Source organism: Hydractinia symbiolongicarpus, chromosome 5, assembly GCF_029227915.1.
Source record: "Hydractinia symbiolongicarpus strain clone_291-10 chromosome 5, HSymV2.1, whole genome shotgun sequence".
Lineage (NCBI taxonomy): Eukaryota > Metazoa > Cnidaria > Hydrozoa > Anthoathecata > Hydractiniidae > Hydractinia > Hydractinia symbiolongicarpus.
Genome location: NC_079879.1, coordinates 26,406,658 through 26,418,669, shown reverse-complemented (window position 1 = coordinate 26,418,669; position 12,012 = coordinate 26,406,658). Strand labels below are relative to the sequence as shown.

General features: G+C 31.8%; 2 protein-coding genes across 4 annotated transcripts; both read left to right on the top strand.

Annotated features, from left to right (window-relative positions):
• The first annotated feature begins 1,312 nt into the window (after nucleotides 1-1,312).
• On the top strand, nucleotides 1,313-7,743 carry LOC130645721 (nuclear transcription factor Y subunit gamma-like). 3 transcript variants are annotated; one of them, XM_057451805.1, is made up of 10 exons: nucleotides 1,313-1,430; nucleotides 4,033-4,098; nucleotides 4,370-4,459; nucleotides 5,049-5,144; nucleotides 5,234-5,332; nucleotides 5,414-5,509; nucleotides 5,654-5,890; nucleotides 5,969-6,100; nucleotides 6,311-6,511; nucleotides 6,843-7,743. In XM_057451805.1, the coding sequence occupies exons 2-10, from the start codon at nucleotides 4,069-4,071 to the stop codon at nucleotides 6,930-6,932; spliced, it is 1,071 nt and encodes a 356-aa protein (XP_057307788.1). In that variant the 5' UTR covers nucleotides 1,313-1,430; nucleotides 4,033-4,068; the 3' UTR covers nucleotides 6,933-7,743. The 3 variants fall into 3 exon arrangements, with proteins under 3 accessions (XP_057307788.1, XP_057307789.1, XP_057307787.1); XM_057451806.1 differs by having other exon boundaries at nucleotides 1,354-1,430; nucleotides 4,036-4,098; XM_057451804.1 differs by lacking the exon at nucleotides 1,313-1,430 and having other exon boundaries at nucleotides 3,928-4,098.
• Nucleotides 7,744-9,074: 1,331 nt separating this feature from the next.
• On the top strand, nucleotides 9,075-11,818 carry LOC130645719 (uncharacterized). Its single transcript, XM_057451800.1, has 2 exons — nucleotides 9,075-9,184; nucleotides 10,352-11,818. The coding sequence occupies exon 2, from the start codon at nucleotides 10,371-10,373 to the stop codon at nucleotides 11,814-11,816; it is 1,446 nt and encodes a 481-aa protein (XP_057307783.1). The 5' UTR covers nucleotides 9,075-9,184; nucleotides 10,352-10,370; the 3' UTR covers nucleotides 11,817-11,818.
• Nucleotides 11,819-12,012: the final 194 nt, after the last annotated feature.

The following is a 12,012-nucleotide window of genomic DNA, read 5'->3' as shown; positions in this document are numbered from 1 at the left end:
AGGTATTACAGTGTATTACTAAATACTACAAGGTATTACAGTGTATTACTGAATACTACACAATATTACAGTATATTACTAAGTACTACAGTGTATTACTGAATACTACAAGGTATTACAGTATATTACCGAATACTACAAGGTATTACAGTGTATTACTGAATACTACAAGGTATTACAGTGTATTACCGAATACTACAAGGTATTACAGTGTATTACTGAATACTACAAGGTATTACAGTGTATTACCGAATACTACAAGGTATTACAGTGTATTACCGAATACTACAAGGTATTACAGTGTATTACCGAATACTACAAGGTATTACAGTGTATTACTGAATACTACAAGGTATTACAGTGTATTACCGAATACTACAAGGTATTACAGTGTATTACCGAATACTACAAGGCATTACAGTATATTACTGAATACTACAAGGTATTACAGTGTATTACTAAATACTACAAAGTATTACTGAATACTACAAAGTATTACAGTGTATTACTGAATACTACAAGGTATTACAGTGTATTACCGAATACTACAAGGCATTACAGTATATTACCGAATACTACAAGGTATTACAGTGTATTACTGAATACTACAAGGTATTACAGTGTATTACTGAATACTACAAGGTATTACAGTGTATTACCGAATACTACAAGGTATTACAGTGTATTACCGAATACTACAAGGTATTACAGTGTATTACCGAATACTACAAGGTATTACAGTGTATTACCGAATACTACAAGGTATTACAGTGTATTACTGAATACTACAAGGTATTACAGTGTATTACCGAATACTACAAGGCATTACAGTATATTACTGAATACTACAAGGTATTACAGTGTATTACTGAATACTACAAGGTATTACAGTGTATTACCGAATACTACAAGGCATTACAGTATATTACCGAATACTACAAGGTATTACAGTGTATTTCTGAATATACTACAAAGTAATACAGTGTAAAATACGGGATATTACTATGTACTACACTGTATTACTGTATATTACAAAGATATTATGCTAGGCACTAGTATGTATACTAGGCAGTATTATGAATTAACAACATTACGACGTTGATAAATTGCTTAACGTCGTGTGTCGGATGTCGTTGGAAGAATACGACAATGTCGGATACGACATATTCACAGACTAAATGGATCCTTCCATGAAGTGCTTCCCAATTTAAGGAATAATCCGTTTATTTCGGAACAACGAATTAAAACTAATTAGAATTGGCCACACATGCTAAGGTTTATTCTTATTAATTCAACATTCATTGTTATAAGGCGAGTGACCACGTTAATCTATTGTACTTTAAAATGGGAGCCAACCAAATGAACTTGTAGGCTTCGCGAAGAACCAACCACATTGAACGCCAAATAATTCTGAGAATTCAATTCAAACAGTAAGAAACCACTTTTGATTTGATTTTAAAGTCGCAGTTCTGCATATGTGATATTTCACAACATCTAAACTTTTGTTTAAACCATGAACTAGATTGGTTAACTCCTGAACAGGTTAAAATAAAGCTTTCCTAGCCATAGCTGTTCAGCTGGCTTAGCTTATTCAGCTAGATAGCTAGCTAACCATCAACCAGAGCAGACTGTACCCTTTTAGCTACCTCTCTCTTTACTGGTCAAAGCAGTTCATTAATGTCTTTTTTTTGGATTTCTAACCTTTTTATTGTTGATATGCTAATAAAAAAACATAACACAATGTTATTTTAATGCAAATTAGAAGAACTTCAAAGGATCCTTAATTTTTAATTTTTTTCTTTTTGATTTGTTGATTTGTTCTTAAGATTTTAGACTTTAAAGTTTCACTAATTAGGCAAATATTTGGTGTTAGAGTCACCCGACTGACCCTATTTTCAAATTACAATTTGTGACAAAAGAACTACAGCAACAGAAATTATTCTATGCTCATTAAAATGAGTATTTAATACTCTGACTCCCCATCTAAGCGCCACCAAAATTAATACCCAGGATAACTTGTTTTGGACATAAAATAAATCAAAAATATATATAGCTTTATATGACTTTATGTATTTATTTAAGCTTCCTGAAAAAAGAAGATTTAATTAAAGTCAACCAGAAGAGTTAAAAATTTGTCTTGGATAAATGATAAGGATTAAATAGCATTGATTTGCACGTGTGATTAACTGCACACCTTAACAAACCTGCACGATCACATACCTCTAACCAAATAGTCCGATAGTTAATAGGTGGTTGTTCATGTAAAGGTTGAGCTTTTGAGACTTTTATTTCCTTTTTCGCCAAGTTTTGTATTTTGTAATATGTAAAATTACAAATAAATTATAGCACTTAGGCTATTTAGGTACAGTACTGTGAAAATGTTTGTTAACATCGTGTTCGTGTAACAAGCGTGGTGCACACGAACCACGATAAAATCGTGGTCTTTATGTATAACAAACATTCTATCATGGCCACCACACTAATATTATCTCCACGAAGGATCGTGTGCCCCACGATTATTTTCGCGAGCTCCAAGATTTTTATAGTCAGTATAATTTAATTTTTCTTCTTTTCAAAAAAGCCTTTGATTAAAGTTAATTTGTTTGTTTCAGGTTTTATCAAGGTAAAAAAGCATATTCGTAGTTTTTGCTTAGTGTATACTTTTTCGTCGTGGACGTGATTGTATTTTTACAAAATATCATTGTCTAGAAAAGTTAAATTTGTCTGCGCGATAGAAATGTTTTTTAGATCGCATTTTAAAAGTTTATAAACGAAAAGCGGCTATAGAAATGTTTTTTAAGATCGCATTTTAAAAGTTTCTAAACGAAAAGCGGCGATAGAAATGTTTTTTAAGATCGCATTTTAAAAGTTTCTAAACGAAAAGCGGCAAAAGAAATGTTTTTAAGATCACATTTTAAAAGTTTCTAAACGAAAAGCGGCAATAGAAATGTTTTTTACATTCCATTTTGATTCACGAACGATTAAAATCTATTATGTAGCTAGCTTTATGACAGCAAATTAAAACAACAAGAGTTAATTTAATATTTTGTCGTCGGTTTTTGTTTTAATTGATGATCTAATATGGTCTTTAACAATAGAAGTTATCTATCGTGGGAGCCAAGGTGTAATGTTTAATTTTTGTTCTTGTAGTACACGAAACATGATCGTTAGGTCACAGTACTGTGAAAGAGTTTGTTAACATCGTGGTTCATGTTTATTTCATGTTACGCACGAACCACGATAGCCTACGATGTTTATTTTTTTAGCAATCGTGAACATATTCTGCATAGAAGACATACATGTTGTGAAAATCTTTTGTTTTGTGTTAAAAATTTTAATGGATGTTAGTAGTTCAGGTGAATTCTATTCTGAAAACCAATAAAGATGTCTTAAAAATTATTTCCTAGACCACTTTTTAACTATATTTCAAATGAGCTTTAAAGTATACTTGATAAACTGCATAAACCAAAATCAATATTTTTCAGGCCAAAGTGAGGACGTATATTTTGTAAGCACTTAACCTTGGTTGCGACCTTACGTTTTTGAAATAATCCAAAACTTTATATGCTCATAACTTGACAAAAAGAATGGTATTAAGCTAAGATTTGGACCTTTTCATTATTTGTGCATATATAGTATATACCTTTAAAATATCAAATCAAAACAATCTTTTTTGTTTTTAAGTTATTCGTAATTTATTATGATTGTAGGACTTTATGCTGCAAACTCTTCTATGCAGAAGTTATTAGGTTTTAATAAAAGGAGCTTAAAATGTAAGCATCTCTTCATGAAAAAATGAAGACAGAGAAAAAGACTTATGTCACCTTTGTGCTTCAAAAAATTTGAAATCTGTAAAAGATTATGACATAAAAAAATTTTTTTAATCAATTGGATGGCATAAGTATCTCAGAATGGCACTAAGTTCATTCTTCCCACCATTTATTTAATTTATAAACTGTAATTTAATATAGAACTTCACATAATATGAAAGGTTATTTATTGTATATAATTATTGTTTATTTATTTTTCAAGAAGAAAAGTTCATTGGCAACTTTACAACAACACAGAATGTCTGATGCTGTATATGGTGCTCACCAGGTTTGTGTATAAATATTAATTTTCTGCCAGAGTTTTCACTCCTGGAGCTCTTTAATCTACTCCTCTTTGCTTTATAATTTATTGACTTTAAGCTGCATTATTCCAATGATAATGATGGTGATGATGAATTAGCTCACTTTTTTCTATCTGAAAAGTCAAAAAAATCTTGTTCCATATGCATACAATAACAATTATTTATTACAACATTTGCTGTTATTTTCTCATATAACAAAATGCAGTTCCTAACTTATGTGCTTCTTCTTTATAATAGTCCAGCTCAGAAGCAGGTCAGCTGTTAGCAACGTTTTGGCCAAGAGTTATGCATGATGTCCGGAATAAACCTCTTCAAACCCAAAAAGCTGTAGGTGTTTATTACATTTTACGCATCTATTAGCAATAGTAGATGTTAAAACAGCTCTTCAGTCATAGGAAATCAACTTGTTTGACTGTATTTTGTCAAGAAGAAGTTTTGATTACATTTCAATTGAATAGTGAAAACCAAATGTGTAATTTGCACTTGTTTTCATGCATATGTTAATTGAATACTTTAATCAGAGAAGGTTTTACCATAAAAGAAGTATTATCTAATCAGTATTTATGTTATTTGTTTTAGTTTATTTATAATGCAAAATGTAGGTATATGCATGTGTAAAAACAAACGTTTCTTAATATTTTAATATCATTAAACCCCTTGTTTCCTATAACATATCGAAAAGAATATCAAAATTTCTTTATTCACATAAGTTTATATCGTGGAATAGTATCAATACATTTTTATTCGCAAAAGTTTATCTCACAATTTTTTTTTGCATTCTTTAATTCTTGAAAATTTATTCAAAAAACATTTGGAGTTTTTTCACCTTGCAAAAGTTTCACTAACGCAAGTTTCTCTGATTAAAGTAATCAAATGGTATTGTGTATTGCTAGAGTTTATTTATATCTTCTTTCAGGGAAGTAGAAAAGATGAACCCATTCAAGAATTGCCACTGGCAAGAATTAAAAAAATAATGAAGCAAGATGGTGAAGTAAAAATGATCAGTGCAGAAGTATGTGCACTAGTCATCAAAGTATTTCATTCTTTGATACAAAATGATTACATTACAATAAACCACTTCTTTTTTTTTTTTCTGTACAGGCACCAATTTTGTTTTCCAAAGCAGCAGAGATTTTTGTTAGTGAGTTATCATTACGAGCATGGATTCATACAGAAGATAATAAAAGGCGTACTTTACAGGTTGGCTTTTTTTACTATGCAATTAAAATTGTAGTTGGTGGTTGGTAACCTTTTCTACCTTTTGTTAACTTGTTTTCATAGCGTAACGATATTGCAATGGCTATCACAAAATATGATCAGTTTGATTTTCTTATCGATATTGTGCCGAGAGATGAATTAAAACCAGCTAAACGCCAGGTATGTTTAGAAGGACTTTTTCATATATTTATGTATTTTTACTTTTTTTATGGACCAGCAATAGATTAAATTTAAAGTAGCATAAATGGCAATACTACTTTTGCAACCAGACAGTTTTAATTGTAACTGTTCTTCTTTCTGCAGGAAGAAGTTATTCGACAACCCCCGAATGTAATGGCACCAGAGCAGGTCCAATACTACTTCCAACTTTCCCAACTTCAACAACAATCTGGTGCGACTGGGTCACAACCAGCTACAGCTTCAACACCTCAAATAACCCAACTTCCGCCAGGTGCACAAATTATTCAACAACCAAATGGTCAAATCGTAATTGCAGCGCAGGCCCATCAAATTGCAGCATTGACTGCAAATGCGACTAATGTATGTATGGTCTTACTTTATGATTTGCATGATATTTACAGTGTATATGGCAATTATATGTTGCTATTTTTATTTAAGGCACCGCAACAAACTCAAATAATTCAAATACCTGCTCAGGATGCTACTCCGTCAGCATCTGAAACACAACATGTATCCAATACAGAACAACAACTTGTTCAAGCAAGCTCAGTTTCGCAACCTAGTGGACAGGTATTTTGCCATGCAACTCACAGTGATCCCATTTGCTTTTTGAAATATTAATTCCCTGTGCGATCACCTGTTTTTGGAATCGGGTTTTTTTTTCTGTTGGAGAATTCTTATAACAGGGAGACCAAGATAGCAATTGTAAAATAATTCAACAATTTCGATGTGGCTATGAAATATGAAGACAATAAATCATATTTTGACTAATTGTTTTAGTTTACTGCATCTGGTCAACAATTACATTATGTTCGAATTCCACAATCAGCTTTGCAGCAAAGTGGAGGAGCATCTAATTTGAGTCAAGTTATGCAACTTCAACAACAACAACAAACATCACAGCATCAACAGCAAGTTTCTTCAGCGGAATCACAAAACAATGGATCAGAAACGAGACAACAAGAAAGCTCTTACTCACAAGTAAGTTGATGGCATTTTGTTGTACATTCGGTGTTGGGAAAATTGCTGCACGGTCACACTATTTGTGGCCGGACCTTCTACAGAGAGAGGGCCTTATCTTATTCCTAGTGAAATCTCTCCAACCAGCTCCACCTGAAGCACAACCAAACTCATTATTAAGGGAATTGAATTGTCAGAAGACTTGACTTTTACAACTACCATAAAAATAGGATTTAAGCCAGGACCCACTGTTTCCGAAGCATAATGCTCCACCACTAAACCATTACTACGCAAGAATTTGAATTCATTTGCTATTATGCTTTTTTTATTTTTGATTTTTTATAATCTCTAGATTTACCAGCAGTTACCTAGTGGACTACCAGCTGGTACAGTATACGTTATGTCTTCATCTCAAGTTGCGAATGAAAATTCCCAAGAGTAGGAACCATGATGTGACAAAGTGTGGCAAAAAAAAATGGTGACAGTGGTTGGGTAGTTTCGTCGCTGAAAAGTCCAACTAATATGATCACTGATATTTTAGTTAACTCGAACTTTATAACTGTAGTGACAAATGCATCAAATAACAGTTGACTTATAACAAACAGAAAAATATTCAAATATACAAAGTTTATGTTATGTTTATTAAAAAGTGTAAACAATGTGGAAATCAGTTTGTTATTAATTGATATTACATATAAGAATGACTGTGTTTATATGCATGACTGGTGTACAAAAACGCTGTCAGAAGGTATAAAGCAAAATGGGAAAGTGAATGTTTTTTAAGCATGTATAAATTTAAAAACAGGTTTGGGTTTGCTTAGCAAACTTTTATTTTCAGATTAAAAATATGCTTATGGTATTTCAAAAAATCTTGTTTTACAACAATAGCATTCTTCTGAGAAAAGACATATCAATAAAGTTGAGTGTCGTCATTATGCTTAGCATATGCTAGTGTTCTTAGTAAATCTGAGCCTGAATATGCTTATAAACATTATGCTTATAAATAAACCGTGCAATAGCCTATCATTTCGAAAATAATAATTACCTGTGATCTCGTTTTGTTGGTAGGAAAAGTCAAACTGATATTCAAACCTGATTTTTGTTGCAACTTTTTAAAGGTTCATAAGATATTGGAAAGCTCTAGTGAGTAGGGCGATATAATTATTTATGTTTTTGGAAGAATTATTGTAAATATATTTTAATATTATTACTGAAAAAATATAGTGCGAATGGAGTATCGTTAATTTGTAAAACTAGATGTTCTTAATTTTTTTCTAATTTTATAGCCGATTTTTTTGGCCTTTTTTTATAACTAAGAAGTTATAAGAACTTGATTTGGCGATTGATATTCTTTATTCACATTTTTGTGAACGTTAATTTCCATTTTAGCACGCAAAATCGGTTTCAGCCCCAAAGAGACCTAAAAAAGTAAAACTAAAAAAGTAACAAATTCTTATTGTTTTATAAGGTTCTTATATAGCCTAAATCAGGATGGTTTTCGAGCTAAATCGTATTATGCTATTTTGTAGACCAGAATATATGCTCTCACCCCAATTTTTTTTTTGCAACTGCAATTTTAAAACTCGCTATTTAAAAAGTATTTGTGTCACTGGACAGACCTTTGAAGAGAGGATAAAAAAATATTATCATACATCATATTTCTTGTGTTACAAAGTTTGTCCGTTGAATGTGGAAAACGATCTAAACTTGATATCTTATGTTGATGCAGGGTTGCTATTGAGCCTAAAATCCTGGAAATAAGAAAGGGTGCTTGGAAAACGAAGAAAAGTCGAATTTCTAACTAAACTTTAAAAGAGAACCCGGAAAATATATATTATGAAAATTTTTTTTCTCTAATTTTATAATGGGTTTAAGCATTGCATGGTTTGTGAATTTCGGAATTGAATACGTTAATTTGTTGTACTAAGAAACTGAATTCTTAAAAGAAAAGCTATCTAATCTTTAAAAAAAGCCTAAAATTTTAATTAGAATTATCAGTGACATAACTGGTGCTTGAAAGTTCTTCCAGAAATTAAAAGATTTATTCGAGTGAGTGAGAAAACTAAATAATTCTACTAACTCTATATGATAACTGTCTTTAAGCCAAAAGTGGTAGCCGCGAGTAGCGATGAGAGTATTTTCCGGGGAATCCCGCGGGATTTTAACTAGTTTTTTGTAAAGAAACAAATTAAAATAAACATTGCATATAATTCAAAATAAATCTTTTTTTTCACCACCAAAACTTCTGTGTTTTGGACTTGCTTATAAGTTTTCGTGTAGTTAGAGGATAGAAAAAGAGAAGAGGACGAAACTATTTCTATTTTCTAGCATGTACGTGACCGCAGTATTATCAACTGGGGATTTTACTGTCCTTTTTTTTACATCCGTATCCCGTTACGTTGTCGTAATTGGACGTAAACGCTTTGCACGAACCTTGCTACATGCACGTGACGTATTTAATTTCTCTTAAACTCACAAAAGCTTTTACTAGCCGCTGATAATAAAAAAGTTAATTAAGTTTTACATTCGTTTTAATCGATTTGTGGGAAGTTTCTATGAGCTGACAGAAATATGCTTGGCATATTTGCATGGTAAAGTTTCTTTGTGTTAGCAGTTAAATATTTAATGCTTATCGGCTGACTGTAATGTTCTTATATTTGGCGGGAGGGAAATATGCGATCAAATTTGTCATAGGTAATATTTTGTTTTTTTATCTCTAATTTTTCTTTATTGTGTTGCACGAATCTCATCTAAAAAAGTTTTAAGTTTCGACTGAGGCTGGATGTGCTTATATTTCGAATATTTTCAGTTCTAAATGTTTTTATTTGTGTTCCTCCGAAAAATAAGAAAAATATAGTCACGGATGATGATGAACATGTACAGAATCAGAAGAAGTATTTATGGATGATGTTAAGGTTTCTTGTAGTAAAAAGATACATACGTAGCTACTAGTAAAAATGAAGGAAAACATTTTGTTTCTAGTGATTCTGGAATCGCTTTATTTTGTTCTTTTAAATTATGAGGGAATTTAAACTGAATGCGTTTTAATTTTTAATGTTCGACCAGGTTCTTGTAAACAAAGTTGTAAATAATAACATATTTATTAGAAGAAGAAAGACGTTATAAAAAGAATACAAATGGCTTTGTCCTTCCTCTGTTTAAAGGTTAATTTTTTTCATCTATTATATTTTGTGGCATGCGAATCGAACAGGGTACTAGGTTGTTCATGGAGGTATAAAAGTTGTTTTATACCTCCATGGGTTGGTTAAGAGTAAAAGATATTTTTTTTTTGTTTTTTATTATTATCATTATTAATTTAGGTGCCTAATTTCATTTCCTTGTTTATTAATCCAATGATATGAAAGACAAAGCTAAAAACCATTATTCAGTTTCTTCTCCCCAAAGAAAACAAAAAACTCTTAATCAGAGTTTATATCTGCCCAGCTGCGACATAAGAAATCCAAAAAAAAGTTTTACGCCATAATAATTTTTCTATTCTACTAATGATATCATTTATATCATCAAAATGAAAAAATATTGTTACAAAAGTTTTTAATGTCGTTTTGATTGTACTGGCGGTTAAAATATGCTCTCCTCCTCAAAGATTTAATTTGGAACCATATAAAAATTCATATCATACTACAGAAAAGAATCGAAAAGAAGGAAAAGCAGTGATATTCTTTTCAATAATTGAGTTAACATGCTTTTGTTATTAGTTATTTTGAGGTTCAAATACGCGTTTCTAAGCAATAAATATTTTTTTCCAGCTGATATTTTCACAAAAGAAAAGATTAATATTGAAACGCCTGTTTTTGTTTCCATTGCATATAGTGAAAAATAGCAGAGGTATTTAACATTTAGTGATGAGGTGTTGATATATATGATCCGGAGCAAAACGAAGAAAATTGTGGATGAAAAAAACATTCATAGAAAACTCAGGATGAAATTATCGAAAACAAATGAAGATTCGTGGAAAAAAAGTCGATCATGGATGTTTATGAACTATTGTCTGGGTGCTTTTTTATTTGGTTTATCCCTGACAGCTTACTACCCAACGGAATACTACTATTTCAAGGATACTATGAAAGTTAAAGAACCAGATTTATTTTATGGTCTATCCTGGGCTTTCTTGTGTGGCTCTGGTGTAATAACATCTTTACTTGGAAGCTATTATGCTGACTCGACAAAAAATGTTCGAGAAGTTTGCTTGGTCACAAATGTCGTGAATATTGTCGGTAACATATTATATGTGCTTTATTATTCGCCATATTTGGTATTACTCGGTCAATTATTAGTCGGTACTGCTGCCGCTAGAATGGTCGCTGCTGTCGGTGAAATTTCTCGAGTGTATGAAACAAACGATTTAACGCAAAATTTATCGTTTCTCGGTATATTTTCTACTATTGGTTCGGTAACAGGTCCATGTACGACGTACCTGTTTGCTTTGGTAGATACAGATATAGGAGCATGGAAACTAAATATCGGAAATATGGTAGGCATTACCATGGCGATACTGTATTTTCTTCAACTCGTGTTGAATTATTTCACACTTGAGAATGTATCTAAACAGTATAATTTGAAAGAACATGAAAGTGAAACTATACTTCTGGAAAATATGGAAAACGAAAGAGAAGAGGAAGAAGAAGAAGAAGTTGGCGAATCAGACAAAAAAGAAGAAGAGCAGGAATCGTTCTATAAAAAATACATCAAAGCAATCAAAGTTCTCTTACAGAGCAACCACATTTTGTTTTTGTACTCCCTTTGCTTCTTCGCCTCGTTTGCCCGTGCAACAATCACCTTACTCCAGCCAATCAAAGCCGTTAAATATTTATCATGGAAACAGACACACCTGGCAACGTTTAATATAATTTCAACTGTAAGTGGTGCAATTCCAACTGCCGTCATCTTGACCCTTATCTCAAAACGAGTAAACGATTTTTATCTGTTACTCTTTACGTTATTGACTCTGTTATTAGCACTAGGGGTATTTGGGTTTTTACCATGGTTAGCTAGTAATCAAGTCCTAGCCTACGTCGTTACATATTCAAATGGCATCCTGACGCTGGCATCTACAGCTGGCTTCCATATTATATCAAGATCGATGTTGGCTAAATTTGTTCCCGATAATATACAAACTGTCACAGAAGCGATTCGCAATGCATTGTTTGAATTATCGTATATGGTTGCTGGGCTATCTGTTAAGTTGCCATCTTCATATTTTCCCGAAGCGATGATATGCATGGCTGTTTTAATATTTTTAGCGATAATGTGGTTGTTATTTGATCACAAAAAATATAAAGAAGTAAAAATTATAAGTTTAAATTAAAATGTGTTAGATTTATTTTTTAATTGGATTAAAACAGGACTAAATGACGTCATTCCTGGCATGATGACCGGCCTCGTTCTGATACCGTGTTAACTTTTCCCATAATCGTTTGAGACTGTACATAGCTAAAAAAATATTTCATTTGTTTTTAAATTCTTTTTTCAAATTATTCATTTGAAAAGGACACGGACTCCTT

Coding starts and splice junctions, on each gene's coding strand:
- LOC130645721 (XM_057451804.1), top strand. CDS start 3,985: ATGAAAGGTTATTTATTGTATATAATTATTGTTTATTTATTTTTCAAG. Junction 6,101..6,310: donor TTTCGCAACCTAGTGGACAG/GTATTTTGCCAT, acceptor TAATTGTTTTAG/TTTACTGCATCTGGTCAACA. Junction 6,512..6,842: donor AAGAAAGCTCTTACTCACAA/GTAAGTTGATGG, acceptor TATAATCTCTAG/ATTTACCAGCAGTTACCTAG.
- LOC130645719 (XM_057451800.1), top strand. CDS start 10,371: ATGATCCGGAGCAAAACGAAGAAAATTGTGGATGAAAAAAACATTCAT.